At 48.0% G+C, this 18,670-nt stretch overlaps 1 protein-coding gene across 1 annotated transcript; it reads right to left on the bottom strand.

The window, feature by feature from the left end:
* Positions 1–185: 185 nt before the first annotated feature.
* Positions 186–18,602, bottom strand: ELOA (elongin A). Its single transcript, XM_026863223.1, has 12 exons — positions 18,497–18,602; positions 17,882–18,021; positions 13,675–13,731; positions 12,323–12,441; positions 7,742–8,954; positions 6,303–6,417; positions 5,777–5,932; positions 5,255–5,352; positions 4,824–5,004; positions 4,183–4,294; positions 3,734–3,885; positions 186–3,138 (listed from the first exon to the last, which is right to left on the bottom strand). The coding sequence occupies exons 1-12, from the start codon at positions 18,600–18,602 to the stop codon at positions 3,077–3,079; spliced, it is 2,511 nt and encodes an 836-aa protein (XP_026719024.1). The 3' UTR covers positions 186–3,076.
* Between the last annotated feature and the right edge of the window lie 68 nt (positions 18,603–18,670).

Genomic DNA, 18,670 nt, shown 5'->3' with positions numbered 1-18,670 from the left:
GGGGGTGGCCCGTCCAGCGCTGGGAAAGGCCCGTGGGGCTGAGGCCTGGGGCTTGTTCCAGCCGCGAGGGGCAACGGGAGCACAGACACTGCCCCCCCGCCGCGGGGAGACCGAGCGGGCCCGGGGGGGGTTAACGGTTATTACGGTTATTACTCAGAGACGGGAAAGGAGAAGCAGACACGGTCCAGGGTTTGCCTTTTATTGGGACATGAGTTTCCTCTTTTTGTATAACTTATCTAATTAAAATATTCATCTTCATTACCACAAAAAAAAGGAACATAGAAAATTGTATATACACAGTTGGGGACCAAAATACAAATGCAAGTCCCGGTCACTCCCCCTCCTGCCCCCATCCCTCATCCTACCACCAGCAGGTCGGCGAAGAGGGAAGATGCAGCAGCTCCGCTCAGCGCCTCCGTGCGTGGTGTAGCACAGAAACACGGGAGCAACGGCTTTCACCCAAGACTTTGCTTCATGTTTCATAGAAGTAACCCCCCTCTCTTCCTGGCTGAGGGCTGCTGCCCCCTCTTCCAGCTTCGCAGCTTTAGTGTCTGAGCAAGAGGCAGGGGAGGGAAGGGAGAGTGGCTGGCATCAGTCCCAGGACCAGTGGGACCCGCTCAGCACTGACTAGAGTCCGTTCAGACACAGCATCCCACCTGATCCTCTCTGTACCCTCTCCGCCTGCAATCCAGCCAAGCTAAAACACAGACACAGCTGGCAAAGCCGAGAGCAAAGAGGCTGATCCAGGAGAGAAGGTACATCATCCCCTAACAGCAACGCTCTGGGCAATACCCACAGCCCAGTATCAAGCTCTGGTATTAATCAAGTGGCAGTTTAGCAGTGCCCAAGACTTCTTGGGGCCTCACCCAGGTCCTTTGCTCAAGGCTCTGCTACAGCCTGAACACAATGCCAGACTCCCCTCCCCTCTGCCCCTACCCCAAGTACAGAGGAGAAATAAATGGTAGCACAACGATCAGCAGAAGATAATATATTGTTATCTAATTAAAAATACAGCAAAAATTAAATACAGCAAAAATGCAAGAGTAAGGAGCCATTACTTTACAGCACAACACAGACTGAAATGCTGCACGGTAACATTAAAGCATCTGGGACTGTAACAAACTTACAGCACGTGAGAGTCTGAGAACATTTTTCCAAGACTTTCAAATTAAGAAAAGAACAGACCAAATAAACAAGACAGGTGTTCAGAATGGTTCTAAAGAAAGGAAGGGAGAGGAAAAAAAGAAAGAAAGAAGCAATTCAACAGAAACCAGAAGCACACAGGGATTTTTCTAGAGCCCTCCAGGGAGGACTCTTCCTAGCACGATTTTTCCCCCTAATCAGCACGCGCAGACAACTCCACCAGCTGGGGATTTGGCAGCCACAGAAAGCCAGCAGCAGAGCCTCCCAAGAGCTGCCACCACCAACAGCACCCACTACCAGCACCTCTTCCACCTAGAGAGCAAAGTCCTAGGGCAGCAAATATGGCTTGGGACAGGAGAATCTCTCCCCTTTCCGATCCCACGGGACCTCTGAGCCCTAATGGAGAGGCTGGCTCCCTCACTTCATGACCTGCATCTAACCAGCTCCATCCTCTGCTGGCACCACTTCCAGGGAAGTTCACTTTCGAGGCAGACGTAACCCTCAAGCAGAGACATTCATCACAATAAAGCTTCACATTTAAGAGTGCCTAGTTGTTTCTGCCTCCCCGCACTCCACTGCGGCCTCGGCGAGTCCACCCGAAATCACACACCTCAGGCAGCGCTCGGGCTCCCGACCTCCTCAGTGGAGCTGTGCTCCAAAGCACAGTCTCACTGCCACCAGCCGGGTCACAGCACACATTTTCCTTCCAGTTCCTCAGACACCAAGCACAGCCGAGCTTTTTGAACTCCTGCTATGAAGTATGCACGCATTAAAAACAAACCACAATCCGTTATTCACTTCCCTCCAACCACAGACAAGCGGTTTCAGGTTCGAAGACTAAAATCCTTGCTCTTTCCAAAGAGTGGGCAGAGCAAAACATACAGCTAAAAGACAGGATTTAAGCACCAGCTTCCAAACTGGAAAGAAATCCTTCCCAATTCCACACAGAAAACCAGAGAAAAGTATTCCTTCCTTCCTTCCTTCCACTAAAAGAGGCAAACTGATGCCTCCATTGATATTTAAAAACTGTTTTAAATTCCAGAGGCAGAGACCCCTAGCTCTCTCCAAAAACAAACAAAAAAAAAAAAGGAAAAAGTTAAAATCTGACTTGGTGCACAGTAAAATTTCTCCCCAAACCCCTCGTAGTTTTCCTCCCAGTAGCCAGCAGAAGACAACAGCAGCAGAGAAAATGTCCCCAATGGCTCTTGGCATCCCTGCACAACAACACAGGCATCTGTACAAGATCTACAGTAACAGCAGAGAGAAGGTCGAGAGCTAAGATTTTATTAACATACACAAGTAGAGAGCAAAGCCTCAAGACTTGATGCGCTTGCCAAAGGATCGATGAGCAGATGGGCCACCAGTCCCACCTGTCCCAGAGAGTCCAGGTGGGACTTTGGGCCCAGCAGGTACCAGATCACAAGGAAAGACTCCCGTGACATCCAGTGTCCACTCAGATGGATTCCTGCCAGCTCCAGTCTGATGCTGGCCCTTGTACTGGACTGGGGGTGGGGGGATGGACTACTGGGAGCAACATAAATAATACCAGCGGGATAGAGGGGTAAAATATTATTTAAAATCATTTTATAATTTATTAAGAGGTTAAATAGTAAATAGTCTCTGGATCTTCCACTCTCAGCAGGTGCCAAGACTTCACATTTTCTTTTGTCGGGAGATTCTGTACACCCTTCTTTTGACGGATGACAAAGCCAGAACAGGATGTTAAGGGCAGAGGGAAAAGAGGGGGGGCTTGACACTGAGAAAGGGACCAGAATAAAAGATAAAATACTGTGCTGTCGTCTTGTGCAGATCGAAGCTTCTCCCAGCAGCTGCAGCCTCCAAAGAGTTCAAAGAAAAGGGCTGTTTGGGTACCTTCTCCCGCTTCAGTGCCACTCCCCGACGAGAGGGAAAGTCCCACATCCGCACTGCAAACTTATCTCCGAGAGAACCTGTTTTTGAACGCTTTGATAGTCTTTGCCATCATGGGTGCAATTTCTGAAAAAGAAAAAAACCCCAAAACAACCCTAAATCAAACAAAAAACCCACACATTAAAGCATAAAGCAGCAGTAACAACCTAGGAGAGCAGAGAGCAATTGAAAATGCAGCCCTGGCAAAGCAGATGCAAGGCAGGGGTAAGCGTGTGCTCTCTGATCACAGCCTGTCACATTTTCAGGTCACAGACTGAGAGCCCATTCTGCTATGTGCACTGCAAGAACACAGATCTCTGGTTGAAATCTCCCTGCTTCCTCCCTAAGCGAGCTACACTACAATTTCATTGTGCCAAACAGCTGGACAGACGCAGGAGGACAGCAGGAGGGGAGAGGACAGCTGGGTTTCTGCCGCACTAGTACCACTAGGACAGGATGATACAGTCAGCACCGAGCAGGTGGGCAAATCGGACGTTCCCCCATGGTTTTTCTTGTGCAAGGAGTTTGAACAGACTTTTATCACCCCCTCCTTAGGAAGAGGGCACCGACACCAACCCTCCTGCACAGCCTGGATTTCTTCTACAACAGAAGCAGCAGATTCGTGCGTTTGTAAAGGAGGAGCTCTAGGAGACCACACAGATGCTCTGCCGTTTGTACTTACTCTTCACTGGTGGTTTCCTGGGGTCGTAGGAGGAGAAGGTGCTACCTGAAGATGGGACAGAATGGGCACTGCTGGTGCTGGGCCCATCATAGGATTGCTCCTCACTCACACGAGTGTGGCTTTTGTTAGATGTGTACAGGACTGGTTTTATTCTGAAAGAGAGACAGGACAGACATTTCAGTAAAGGAGCCACTGTGGTTTGACACAGTTCTCCAGACACAAGCCACATCTGTGAACAGCAGCATGAACGATACCACAAGGAACCAGCAGTGACTGGGATCCCCACATTTCCCAGCAGGACGAGGCTGTTACAGCACAAGTTCCACTGCAAAAGGACCTCCCAGACACACTATCCTTCCCTGCCAGGATGGAGAGCTTCAGAGGGAAGCTGGCAGGAGCCCACAGGAAGAGCGTGCCCTGAACAGCAAGTGCCACTGAAAAACACTCACTTGGTCTTCTCTGGCAGAAGAGGTCCTCCAGTTCCAAACTTCTCTTGTCGTCTCCGCACGTCCCGGGGGGGCTTTGCTGCAGAGTTCACAAACGCCATTTTGGCCACTCTACCTGTAGGATGCCAGAGGAAAACATTGCTTAGATTCAACTTACTATAAAGGAGGCTCCTCGGTGCTTGTCTTCTTACAGCAAGCTCCAATCACCTCTCCCCAGTCCATCCATTCCAAAGCTCTGGCGATAGCCTCCTCCCTAAGGGCTGAACCTCTTGCAGTCACAACATGGGCTGTGAGAAATCAGACTGATCAGATCAGTAGCTCTCCTTATGTTCATCAAAAGAGCAGGAATGGTTCCCCCACCCTGACGTGCTTCAACCCCAGCATGGAGAAGCTGCTCTAGAGCAGGAGGTGCCTCTACAAGAACACGTAGGGCTGCAAAGTCTGGTTTCCATCACCACAACGGCAGATGAACTCAAGAGCCTCCTAAGCCATGAAACAAAGGCCGTCACATAAAGAACAGAGAGCTAAGCAACTCCTAAATTGGACTAGATTTAAACCAGTCATTCCAAAAGACCTTCTCCACACCAAGACATCCCCTAGGCAGCATTCCCAGACCCCTCTCTGAGCATTCAGCCCTAATTTACCTTTGGGTTTGTTGGCATGAGCTGAGCCGATGTTCCGTGCTAACATGAGCAGCCGCTGCTCTCGTGCGTCATGAAGTCGAAGGTACATTTCCCGCCAGGACTCAAACTCTTCTGGCTTCTCGTTCTTGAAGTCTCGGAGACAGTGATTGTGCCACAGTTGATCCGTATCCTCAATGAGGACCTGAAGCAAACCCACATGTAAGCTGGGTTCACTCCCCTCACCCTCAGCACCACTGGAATACCAGAGGGCAAGATGGCTTAGGGGCCACCTTGCAGCAAGAGATGGGCAGCTGGAAAATCCAGGAACTCAGGGCTAGCAAGAGAAGGTTTTTGCTATAAAGAGTGTTGTTCTTTACTATTCTGCCATTGCAGCTGAGGACAGAGCATCACTCTCACATGTCACCACCCCTTCCCCAGGCCCAGGCACTCACATGATTACATTCCTCAATGCGATACAGCTGCTCTGGGGTGCATCTCTCCAATACCGGCTCTAGCACTGAGAAAGGGACACCACCCACTTCATAGATTGCTAGAGAGAAGCAAGATGGGAAAAGTATTTATCCTGCTCCTTCCTTGCCAAGGAAAGGGCTTGATAGGCAAAAATGCAGTGCTGCACAATACTACACAATACAAGGAGAAAGGAACCACAGGTGCAATAGCTCTCCTGAGTCATCAGGAACCAGTATCTCCAAGTTAAGTGCCTGCACAAGGCTCTGTTTACCACTATTTCCTATGCTTTAGCACTCCCTGAAAGCACACTGGGTGCCGATTCCTGCAGCACCTGAGCTTTCAGTAAGATCTCTCCCCTATTACTTAGCTTGCCTTGTGACAAGGGACAACTAACTGTTCCTGTGCTCCAAGCCAAATGCTGTGGGATGTAACAAACAAGTTACCAAGACTTCAGTACAACCCGCACGGCAACATGACTAAGACAGATGAGGAAAGGTACTTACAGTCAATGTTGTTACTGAGGACTCTGATACATTGCTGATAGAGAGACATCATCTTTGGGAGGTAGGCAGTTTTAGAGCCTGAATACACTTGCATCTTTGAATTCAACCGGCGGCCTGTAAAACCTGCTTCGCTCTCTTCAACTGGCGAGGACACTGCTGTAAAGTGAGAGACTTGGAGTAAGAAGGGGACAGAGAAAAGAAGAGCCCACTCTGACGAATGGCACAGGAGACACAAATTGGGAGTCACCCAGAGGCAACCTAAAGGGCTAAGTCTTCTCTTAAGAGACCTGCAATCTAGTTCAGGAAAAGCAAGTTCAAAGCCCAAGCCTCAGGAAAGTTCAGCAAAGGACCTTCCTCATTTCTGCTAGAGCACATGGGGAAGCAGCTACCTCCCCCTGAAACCTAGGCTCTGGGCAGGACACCAGACCCCAACAGAAAGACTCGAACCCAGGCAGCATCCATTCCCACTACCTCCCACAAACAATGGCCATAGCCCATTTCAAACCTATTTTCCTGCCCAACATACCTTTCCTTTTTGTCTGGGAGCAGGTAATGGACTCGATTGAAGGGAGAGGGCGGTAATTGGCCTGGATCGGGGGCAGTGGGATGTCTGGTAACGTTGGTACCACATCTAAAAGTATCTGGAAGCAGAGGATGTACATGCAAGTAAGCCAAGAATACAGGAGAATGTTACATCCTGCCAGCCTACAAACAGCACTGAACTGCATTTTGTTTGGTATTCTGAATAAGCCACGTCACAAAAATCACAGAATCATTCAGGTTGGAAAAGACCCTTGGGATCACTGTGTGATGTTACTGTGGCTCTGGTCTAGGCTGTCAATATAAAGATGCCAAAATTTGGGATCTGAATCACTCTGCTCTCTCCAGTAAGAGCCATCCACATCTTTAACCTGCAAGGTGCAGTGCTGAAGGCCTCTGGCAAGAACCCAAGAGAGATTAACAATGCAAAGAACTAGAAAAAAAACAGAAGAGAAAGCTGGCACAAGCATTTTCTTGATCTCAAACACTCATTTACCCATTCTGTCTTTTCTCCTTCTCCCCACCTCCTGGAAAAGAACTCCAGAGTGGTGGAGAGGGGAACCTCACAAACTGAGGGAAACCTAAAACTCTGATAGGAGACACTTAGAATGAACGTCAAAGCAGGATTTTAAAATGCTGCTAAGATTATAAAAACAGTTTTTGAAGAGCAGTGTTTCAAAGTTGAGTCAAAAGACAAAGCAGTAAAGGTTTTACACATTAGTCCCTGTTTATATACAAAACCCTGGCACCCACGTGGCCATGAATATGTACAGAAATATTGCTTGTTTTTCAAGCTTTCTCAAAAGAAGGTCTGTCTTCTAGAATAAGCTGCATTGTAACACCAATTCTCTTATTTCTCCCCCATTTCTGGAGACCCAACAGATTTAGTTAACAGAACTGTAGTACTGACACAGGTAAGAAAAGGTCCATTTTAGAGAAGCATAAGTACTTGAGAGGAGAGACATGAGAACCTTGCTAGCAGGTGGAGATGCATCACCTGTTAGGCCGGATTTTAAATTGACTCACATCTAAAGATATTCTATATGTGTAACGAGCGTGTCATGTCCAATATGTGAGTATTTAGCTGAAGGTGTTTTCTTTTACTCTCCCCATTTTTGAGCCAACAGGGTTTTTCGCCTATTGCGTTTCTTTTTTCCCCCTCCCTCTTCACCCACTTTTCCAGCAGACAGCCACTCGAACAGCACAAAGGAACGCCTGTGGCACAGGGCATGCACAACACACCTTGTCTCCCAGCAGGAGCCAGGACACACAGCCCTAGATACCAGTGAGCCACCACAAGCACACCCTGATGCAGATCACAGCCCAGCATCTCCAAGCGGAAAACTAATACATCCCAGATGGCAAAGGACCAAGAGCAGCTGATCCCACCTTCTCTGTTCACTTTCAGATCCGTCAAAACCTTACCCTCTTTGGTTCAGGAGCCTCTGGTAGTTTCTTCTCTGCCCTTTTCTCACTTGTTCGCTTGTGGCTTGGACTTTTCCGACTCGAGCCTGAGCTGTTGGTGCTGGCTTTGGATCCATTCTGTTTGCTGTGCCCTCGGTCTTTGTCCCCAGCTGGCACAGAGGGTTTGACCACTTTCTTTTTCTTTTTCTGGGGCTGGTCATAGCTGAGGTACGACTCAAAAGACATCGTAGGTTGTTCAAATTCATCCTCCACTTCCCCCTCCCCAGAATTGGAGGAAAAGCCCATTGATTTTTTGTCCACATCAGAGGCTTTGCGCTTCCCCTCCAAAGCTTTTAAGTTCCCAGAAACCCCCTTTTCTTTAATCCTATTTGACGAGTCACTCTCAGCTTTCCGTTTCTCCCGCTCTGTGTTAGAGGTCTCCAGGCTCAGCTTGGGCTTTTCCAATTTACTTTTTTCAGAGTCCTGATGTTTTTGCTTCTTAACAGGGACGTCCAAAGACTCTTCCAAGTGTGGCAACGTGTGCAACTTCTTCTTTCTGGAGGTACTGCCTTCTCGGTTCTTCTCCTTCTTGGTGCCGTCTGACATCCTCTGCTTCTCCTTGCTGCCCCCTGCCACAGGGGCTTCTCGGAGCTGCTCTTTAAAAGAGGTCTTGTGCAATCTTTCTGGGCTGAAGGCAGTAGTTCTGTCCTCCCCCCTGCCATCAAGTCGCTGCTTCTTGTGAGACTTGTGCTCTTTGCTTCGACTCACGTTCCCTTTATCATAGAACTCACCAGAGTTCCTCTCCCGGCCTCCCCCCAGCTTCTCCTGTAAGCTGTGGCCTTTACTGGCTTTCCTACGAAATACTGTCGGTTCTTCCTGCTCCTCAGAGGCATAAGGGTCTGTGTACATATCCTGAGGGCTCTCGCTTGGCTCAGGTGACACAGCTTGTCCATAGTCCGAGTACTCCTGATCTGAAGAGAGCACCGGGGAAGATCTGCCCCAACCCTTCCCCTCGTGGCTGCTGTAGCCATAAGTCTCATGGGCTCTCTCAGGCCTGGGATACCTTTTGGATTTCTTTTCCCTATGATCTGGGCTATAGGACTGGCTGCAAGACGGCTGGAAGGGTTCTGAATACTCCTGCTCAGGTTCCTCATCCTCTCTGAGGGAGGGTTCTTGATGTCTTTTCCTTGAGCTGCTCCTCTCACAGTCACGGTCTTCAGAATCTAGGTTATTTCTGAAGGGATAAGAAAACAAAATAGTTAGATTAAAACTTCCCAGTATGAATTAAAAGAGCCACTCTCCACAGACCTTGTGGATAGGAACTGTTATAAATGCAGAACCAGAAAATAACTTTTATGAATTTATTGAAATGAGAACAAGCAAAACAAAAAAAGGTTTGGTATGCCGGGGAGAAGGGGGTTTCCGCTCCGCACCGATGCGCCAAGGATGCTGCATGGATGGATGCGCGACGACAAAGCGTAAACAAACCCACCACTCTTTATAGTCTTTTTAATACATATTCATAAGATGGGTGTGGTTAGTCTGCACAAGTGCAGCGGAGTTTCTTGAATCTTCTCAGCTTTTCTGGCATTGTTGGGGGGGGGGTGTGTGGTGTGTTCCTTTTCTCGCTAAAACAAGACTCCTTCTGACAGGGGTTTTTCCAGTACTTTTCCACATTTGCAATAACTGTCCATATGAGTCTGTATTCACTTGATAAAAAAACCTCCAAACCATTTTAACAGTTAAACTACAATAAATCTCTTTCAACTTATATACATAGCAAAACATCAGCAGCACCCATGCTCCTCATATTAAAGTCATTATATTTTTAACATGAACTCTACCATTTCATGCTCGCTGCAGCCAAGGCTGCCCTTGAGCTTCATACTCCCCATCAGCCCCTCCTTGGTGTGAACAGCACAGCACCTCTCCTCCTTGGCTCCTCTGTCACTCAGAGAAGGAAGTTATCAGCCATATGTTCCAGGATGGATTGCTTATGCTCTGCTGTGTTGTTCCTCCAACAGATACCAGGGTGGCTGAAGTCCCCCATGAGGACCAAGGCTTGTGAACATGAGGCTGCTCCTATCTGTCCATTGGGGGCCTCATCTGCTCAGTCTTCCTGGTGGGGTGGCCTGTAGGAGACCCCACTATAATGTCTCCTGTCCCTGCCTTCGCCTTAACCCTGACCCATAAACTCTTGGTCAGCTCCTCACCCATCTCCAGGGCTTCAAGCTCTCCAGCTGGTTACTGACACAGAAGATGAACCCCCTCCTCGTCTCTCCTGCCTGTCGTTCCTAAAGACTCTCCATACTTCCATTCTAACACTCCAATCATAGGAGCCATCCCAGCACAGCTCCCTGATGCCAGTAAAATCATAGCCCTGCAGGCATGCGCATTTCTCTAGCTCCTCTTGTTTATTCCCCATGCTATGCACATTTGCACAGAGGCATTTAAGTTGGGCCCCCGATGAAGCTGACTTGCTGTTTGGAATTCCTTTGTGCTGCTCTCCAGGTGCTCTCCTGCTGGCCTGTGACCCCTCTCCAAGCTTTAGGAATCTCTTGCTGGCACTGGCATCAAGCTGGTAGGAGTGGGATGGATTAAGGTTTCCCTCCCCCGGCAACTCTAGTTTAAAGCTTGGCAAGAAAATCCTCTTCCCCTTCTCTGACAGACGGATCCTGTCAGCCCCCAGTAGATCAGCTTTCTCAAAGCGAGTCCCATGGTTTAAGTAGCTGAACCCCTGGCTGTGGTACCAGTCCCGTAACCAACTGTTGATTTGCCAGATTCAACTGGCCCTTTCAGACCTCTGACCAGGGCCCAGAGTCTCTTACCGCTGCTCCCAGGGCACTGTAACCCTTCCTGATACTCTCCAGACCGCTCCTGGCTGTAGCACTCGTGCCCATGTGAAACAGCACCAGCAGACAGTACTCGTATGAGGCTCAGCAGCCTCTCGGTGACATCCCTGATAGGAGCCCCCAGTAAGCAGCACGCCTCTCCAGAGTGCCTTAGGTCAGCTGATGGTGCCTCCGTACCTCTCAGGAGAGAGTCACCTACTACTGTCACCCATCACCTCCTCTTAGTTGTGCTGGTTGTTACATGGGGAGCAGGCTGGGCTGCCTTACTCAGCTCCAGCCTCTCTCCTAATGTGACAGGTCTTTCCTTTGTGGTTAAGTTTTATGGCAAGAATACCACTAATTCTCTCAGGCACAGTAACATTCAGGGATTTAGAAACTGCATTTTTAGTGCAGGAATTGATTAAGCCTTTTTATTAGGACCAGAGTATTCACAGTTGTGAGACTGAGATGTCATGACTGTCTCAAAGCTTGCTTGTGTCTGTGCAAACCTCCAAGACAAGCTGCTGCAACCTGGGGAATGTTGCCCAGGGAAGCAGGAGTGTGTTGAAGGATGCATCCCCCACTTCCTTGCAGTCCCTTAGACAAGTCTCAGAGGGGCACAGTGTAGCCATTTGTGGCTCTATTGTGTACACCAGACCCCATGCATGCATTGCTAATGAACTGACAAGAGGCAAAAGTTTCTGCCCAGAAGCCAGATGCAACAAAACCTGTGGGACCAGAGGAAAAAAAAACACCTAAAGCCGGGCAGATATGCTAATCAGCAGATACGCTGAACTTAAAAAGGCAACATAAACTATGCTCCTTGTGCATCCACCGTTGAAGCTAGATCTGTGTGCACCCACCACCGAAGAACTGAAGACTGAGGACCAACAGGATGCCACTGGATCCATGGTGGTGACTATTCTTGCAGCCCTATCCCACATCCTTGCTTTATTTCTGTCTTTTCCTTCCATTCTGTCCTATCTCTACCCCTCTTCACTTTTTTAAATAATAAAAACCTGGTTTAGGTATATGGCATTTGACCTCATTTGTGTCTTAATCTCGCTCTTGGGGTCATATTAAAACCTCCCCCGACATTGGATCAGGACAACAGTTCACCAGAAAGTGGAGACAGATATGTACAGAGACTTCTCTGTGCCTACACGCTCCTGGCTGTGTGGTGCCTATGGGAAACATGTCCCCTAGCTTGCCAGTTAAGCACAGAAGGATACCACCACCACTAAGATATAATGAATAACTAGGTCTTTATCACCCACATCTAAACGATCTCACTGCTGGGTTCAACACAGCTTTATCACTGCAGTATCCTTGCTAGCATTAACTTTCAGTTTCCATAGGATTTTTGCACATAAAAACCTTCTTTCAAAGCAAGCCACTTCCTTTATTTGGGCCCAGAATTTCCTCTCTTTAGCACCATAAAATGGCAAGCAAGCAAATTTCATGTCTTGCTTTATTAAGGGCACTTCTCTGGCATCTAGTGTTAATCTCTTCATCAAACTGCAATTTCTTGAAAGTCAGCCCCTACTTTCATGCAAAACTGCAGCCATCAGCAACCTAATGCTCTGCGGCTAGCAGAGACAGGAAGTTTATGCCAAAACTAGGCAAAAACGCCATGCAGAGTTAGCACGCTCGTGTTACAAGTTTTTCCAGAGCCATCACTTTGTTTCCTTGGTCAGAGAAGTTTATGATCTCCACGGCAAAAAAAAATAACAAAGCTTATCCATCAAGATAACCAAACAGGTTCACTTACCTGTCTGCCTCTTGGGACACTGGCACCAGCTTCTTCCACCTGGCTACGAGGTTCTTCGCAAAGTCTCCTACAAGCTCGTGTTTCCGTAAACTGTTCACAGTCTTCCCAACACCCGTCTCCTTCAGGAGAGAGCCAAGACATGAATTGATCTCAGCAAAACAGTCAGCATTCTTACCTCTGCTAAACTTTCTACAAAGTGAATCAAGTTAACCCGCTACCTGTTGCTGCTAGATAGAAATAAACTGCCTTGATCTAATGGCAAAAATATCACATATATTATATTTTCAGCTGTCATAGAACTAATTTCTTTGTTCCCCCCTTCCTTCTTAGCAGCTAGAACAGTGCTGTGTTTTGGATCAGTCCAGGATCTGATACGAAAAGAATGTTAGTAATGCACTGATGTTTTTAGTAGTTGCTAAGAAATCAAGGACTTTTCAACTTCTCATGTCCTGCTAGTGCACAGGCACTAAAGAAGCTGGGGTGGAGCAGAGCCAAAGCAACAGACCCAAGTTAGCCAATTGAATATTCCATATCATCTAACGTTATGCTCAGTACAGAGATAAGAGCTGCTTGGGAAGCTCACTCTGGCTGCTGGGATTGTGGTTTCAGGATTCCCTCTTCTCTGGGATCACTAGCTGGGAACGGGCTGGGCATCAATCAGCAGGTGGTGAGCAGTCACACTGTGCATTATGCATTTGTATCTTCCATTATTATCACTATTATTTTAATTTTATTTCAATTATTAAATTGTTTTTATCTCAACCTATGAGTCTCCTTGCCCTTACCCCTCCAATCATCTCCCCCATTCCCTGGGGGTAAGGGAGGGTGAGCAACCAGCTGTGGGGTGTTTGGCTGTCAGGTGGGTCTAGACCACCACATCAGCAGACACTGTATCATTTAGTACAGTTCCAGAAGTCAAAGACAACTTAACTCTACCTTAGCCAAACACTAATTATTTGTATTAATAAACCAAGACAGTATTTACCATGACTGTTGTTAAGGCTGAAGACAGAAGTCACTAATAACAGTAAGGATTAGCACTTTCTAATTTTCTGCCAATTCAGTTATCGTAAGGAACTGTTCCAACTCTCATATCTCATAGTCAAGCGTTAAGCTTTTGGGAGAACTGAGCATGACAAACTGTCCTCCGTGGCTTCCCACTTGCTCTGACACGCTCCCTCCCCGTGCCTGGAATCTCCAGAACTACATCACGACGGTGCCCGTGACACTGGGCTGTAGCAGGTGGCCGAGGCAACACGCCCTGTTCCAGGGAGAGCGGCACTTCCACGGCAAACAGTTATCCTGTGACTTGACAGACACGATGAAAGCGTGAGAGATTTCACAGCTCTTACCACAAGTATGTCAACCGTGATGGGCAACTCAGACAGCCTCTTCAGACTTTTCAGCAGCTGCAAAGACAAGAAGAAAAATGTTCAGACTTCTCATACTGAACCACACTGCAATTAAAAAGGAAGAAAATTCTGCACTGCGTGAGAGCTTGTTAGAAAGATCCAAGCTGCTGTCTTGCTCCAAATCAAGCTCCTGAGAGGATGAACATGAGGACCAACTGTAAAAAAAAAAAATATTATCTCCTTGCCTACGAGGGCCCACCTGAGACTCTTAAAACACACTTAAATATTAATGCTTTCTTCACAGAGGACTGCAACTTAACTTTGGCTTAAAGCATCAGGAACAGACACACACAACTCCGTTGCACAGCAAGTGGAAGAACGAACTTGGGAACTTGTGACTCCCAGAAGGTGGTGCCGAGAATCGCATCACTTGTTCAGAGGAGGGGAAAAAAAATTAAATATTGTCTCCTTTCTGAAGTTTTGCAAGCTAGACACTGAGGGCAGGAAGATTTCTAGATACTCTTAAAGATCCAAGAGGGAGCCTGTATCTCCCCTGCAGACTGTCAGTGCTGCTGACAGCCTCTCCTCTCAGCTACAGGCTGTGCTACAGGCAACTGATCCCTTACGCAGCCACTGCCTCTCGCCCCACTCTTTTCCCTTCACCATAAACCAGTGAAAAACGTTGTTTTCCTTCACACACACGCTGCCAAGCAAGGCCCTGCCAGCATATACAGCTGCTCTGCAGGCCAGAGAGGGAAGAGGAGCCCTCCCCAACTTGCACCCTGACGAGGGGCTGCAGCTGAAGGGGACACACTTGTACCTCTGCCACCCAGACGGCTTTGAACACCACCGAGATGTCTACTGAGTTTTTAGTGACAGTACATGGCAGCACGCATCTGACAGCGCCACTGCCCCTCACATTATTTCCCGCAGCTCAGCTATAGCCACAGAGCAGCCTTGTCAGCATTCTCATTATTATGGCCCCTATACAGCCCAGGCTTTGTTCAGCGCTGCTGTGCTATATGCCATACAAAGGGCTGTCCCTGATCCAGAAGATCTTCTCTTTAAAGCACTGCTCTCATGCACAAATTAGTACTGTCAGCCTAAGCTATTCCAATCACCCCCACTTCCCCTCGCAAGGATCAGAGAGCTTTAGAGGTTTCCTTCCTTCTGAAGGAAGTAAGTTCTTTTAACCTGCTGAAAGAGTGCTATTACTTTCAGAGTGAAAATACTCCTTGACACAGAGATAAGGCTTAAGCAGAACCACAGGACGGTTTCTGTTCACCAGAAACCGCTACCTCATCTCCATTATATTTAGGACTTGATTGCTGTGACCAAAGGTTTAGGTTTTCATAGTTATTTTAGAAGAACGAAACAGACGCCAACAGTAACAGTGTGTTTCAGCACTCCTAAGCTGGGACGCTGAGGGGTATGCAACAGTTCTAGTTGTGCTGTAACCACAGCTAATCGGATCTTCAAGCCCTCTGTCCCTCCAACTCCAGGCTCGCAAGTAACATGAAGTCTCCCCCGGGATTCATGCAATCTGGGGCAGGTAATGTGCCCCACCACCTACCTCAGCTGACGGTGGGGGTGGCGGGGAAAGAAGCCAGTTGAGCTAAAAAAACCCAACGTCCTTTCAGTTTTCAGAACCTGTTACTTTGCCTGTGGCTCAACAAGCCCACTGGCAAGCAAAGCCATCGAACAGAGCAAAGGCAGAGACACAGCTCACCTCTGCTGCCTCCCCTCACAACTGCCACAGCAAAGCCTGCCACAGCTTGCGGGTCGGGATGCCCCCAGGAAGGCCAAGATCCTTCTGGCATCAGTAACGCAGGGGCTCAGACTAGTGCGTGCAAAGGCCATTTTGGAAGGGGGCAGGAAAGGAGAGGAAGAAGGATGGATCTCGTACTAGACAGAAAAGGAGTAACAGGGCAATATTAAAACAAAAGCATCTCTGTAAACTGATTCCCCTCCTAGAGAGTTGTTTCAGAGCTTACAAAATCCCACCATGAGAGGAAGAGTCAAGGGAAAACTCATTATGGTATCCTTGAAGCCTCCCAATTATTTTCTAGCTACACCCCACTGTAGCATCTTCCACAGCTCTTTTTGCTCTTTAGTTTTTTGTTGCCTTCAGGGCTGAATTCGAGAAGAAAAGCTCTATTCTCAACGGAGCTCATCTCTGGATTTTGTATAGCTAGGGAAAGTGTGGTTTGAGACCAGGGGACCCACAAATTTGATCCAGAACATGTCTCACTGGGAACTGGCTTATACCACACATGCTGCAGTCGGTGAAAAAAAAAAAAAAAAAAAAAAAAAAAAAAAAAAAAAAGCTGGCTTTCTGAGAGGCCACCACACACATATCTTTGCCTAAGCATTGCGTTACAAGCTTTTATGCCTGCATATTTGTTAGAAATGTTAACACAGTTTATGTTCAGCAGACTTCCCAGGCAAGTTGTAAATCTCAAAATGACGCCATCAGGAAACAAGACATTTTTGTTACCTGCGTCACCAGTAATGCACTTATCTGACAATCTAAGATACCAAAACCTGTGCTTACTGACAGTCTCCAAGCGGCCTGCAGCCTGGCAATATCCAAGCAGGGATAGATTTGGGAGCTGCGTTCACAGAGCACAGCAAAGCTTCACTCTGCGTGCAACCTCTGGGGACCACAGGTCCATGTGCATGAGACACATGTAATGAGACAACTCGGATGCAGTGAGGCTGAAGAACTTGTACCAATCTGTATTTCCTATGGAAACAACCTGATGGAGTACACCTCGCTGCCTTCAGCTGAAATCAGCCAAGCTGACTCCAATCTGGCAGCTCATATCCAAAATAACTGAGACCCTACAAGCTCTATGATAAAAAGGCGACCAAGTAGAAGACAGAAAACACAAGGCTCGTATCTTGCTGGACACCAGATAAAATACATTTGAGAAAGCTCTTTTAGAACACCCCAGCGCAGGGTAGAGTTTCAGTCAATCAACCACAAGACACAAACCATAAAAACTTCACATAATTCTAGCTCAAATAAAGTTTTGTTTAACATGGGTGCATTGTTTTCTTCTTCTAAAAGAAGACAGGCAAACCATTACAATACTAACAACACACATTAATATCAAATTACTACAGCACAGCCTGGCCTCTTCCTCTCTGTGAAGATGCTCTTGTGTTCATGTTTCCCTTACTCTCTTCCCTCAGTCCTGCAGCACAGCTTCTATCTCCTCTGACAGAAAAAAACCCACCGTTTCCAAACCATTACAGTAGTGTTCAAAGTTTCACTCGTGCAGTTCTGTGCCAGCAGCCTAATTTTCACCCAAACCCAATATTAATCCTTAACACCTTTCAGCAAGGCAATAGAGAGTTGTACACAATACTAGGCAAATAATATTCTTTCACATTACTGATAAAATATTTCAAAAGGGCAAAGCAAAAAAAACCAAAGCCTGGAAATGGAGTAACACGTGGGTAGCACCCAGACATGCTGTGGATTTGTCCTGCTGACAAGGTAAAGCTGTAGCTGCTACAGAACTGTAGGAGAAACAGTTACAGCAGTAGAATCAAAAGCCTTTTTCTGACATAAAAAGGTGCTCAGAAGATAGACAGTCTATCAAGACAATGCAATAGCAACTAAATTCAAGCCTAGAAACACTAATACTTCTGAGGATATAGTTGAAAAGGTATCAGAACTAGAAAGAGTACAGGGCATGGGACCTTTCTGCCTGGGAAAGGAATAAAAAGGTTTAAAGTCACTATCCTAGCCAGTAATAGCTTGCAAATGCTTACCACCTCTCCCTCCCCTTGCAAAACCGCATAGGATCAACAGAGAAAGAAATGACTTAACACTGCGAGGTTACGGGAGAAAAAGTCAGCCTGTGCAAAAAGTGCACAAAGACTTGCAACGCTCAAGAAACATAGACAGGCAGTTATTGCCCCAAGCTGACACAAGGGTCAGGAAACAAGAGCACTAATTCTCTGTGCACAGCGTGCTGAGCCACTATTTGAAGTGATGCCGGTGCTCTCAGCACCACAGAGCCCAAGATCCCCCGGAACTGACTCCTCAGCAGTCCCTCAGCTCCGTTTTGGGGCCCCACCGGTTAAACCCTGCTCTTGGCTGAGAGGGTGAGAACAGGACCCAGACGCTCCCACTGCTTCACCCCCAGTTAGGCTGGAGCTGGGTACGGTGGCCTCTGTTTCACAGGGTCAGCACTCGAGCACTGCAGTACCCATCCTTCTTCACGGGCAGCGTGAGGTCTCGGACAGCAAGTGGTTCTGCAGGCATCTGCCTCTGTGAAACAAAGTTTGCCAAGTGCAGTGTGGCTGCACAGCCCTCGCTGTCTCCTCTTTCACCTGAGTTAAGTGAAACACGAAACAAACACCTGTAAATAGTCACAGCGGATGCTCCCCCTTCAAAATACGACAGCCTAGAGAATGGGATAACAGCATACAGCGGGTCCACGCCTGAGCTCGACCCTAATTCCAAATGTCAGTTGTAAAAAACAGCTCAAACAGAACTGAGAATTGCTGCCAGCAACAGACACAGCCGAATGTCACCGAACGGATGCGAGCACAAGCGTAGACCAGGGCCGCGCACGCACGGCAGCCGCTCCGCGACAGCTGCTGCGGGCAGCAGATTTTGGCAGCAGCAGACACGTTCCCTCGTGGAGATGAGCGAGAGGCATCAAGCAACTTCCCCACACCGGGGCAGAGTTAAAACTCGGCAACTACTTGCCCTGATCCCAACTCCCTAGCAATCGTGGCAGCCTTGCCACGGCTGTGGCCCTCCCTGGTCCCACGGCAGGGCTGCACTTCCCTGACACCTCACATCGGGCACCGTGGATCCTCCACCATGAACACGTCACCAGGGCAAGACTCTTCCGGACAAGTTCTCCCGTTGCCCCGTTGCCTCTCAAGCCGCACCCCATCGACATGCCACGGGTAGAACCCCACACGAGGACCCTTGAACACCACAGCGGGCCTCCCGCGGGGCAGCCGGGGC

The sequence above is a fragment of the Athene cunicularia genome, assembly GCF_003259725.1.
Source record: "Athene cunicularia isolate RWA chromosome 23 unlocalized genomic scaffold, athCun1 chr23_part1, whole genome shotgun sequence".
NCBI classification, from domain to species: Eukaryota; Metazoa; Chordata; class Aves; order Strigiformes; family Strigidae; genus Athene; species Athene cunicularia.
Note: the sequence above shows the minus strand (reverse complement) of the source record. Positions and strands in the feature narration are given on the sequence as shown.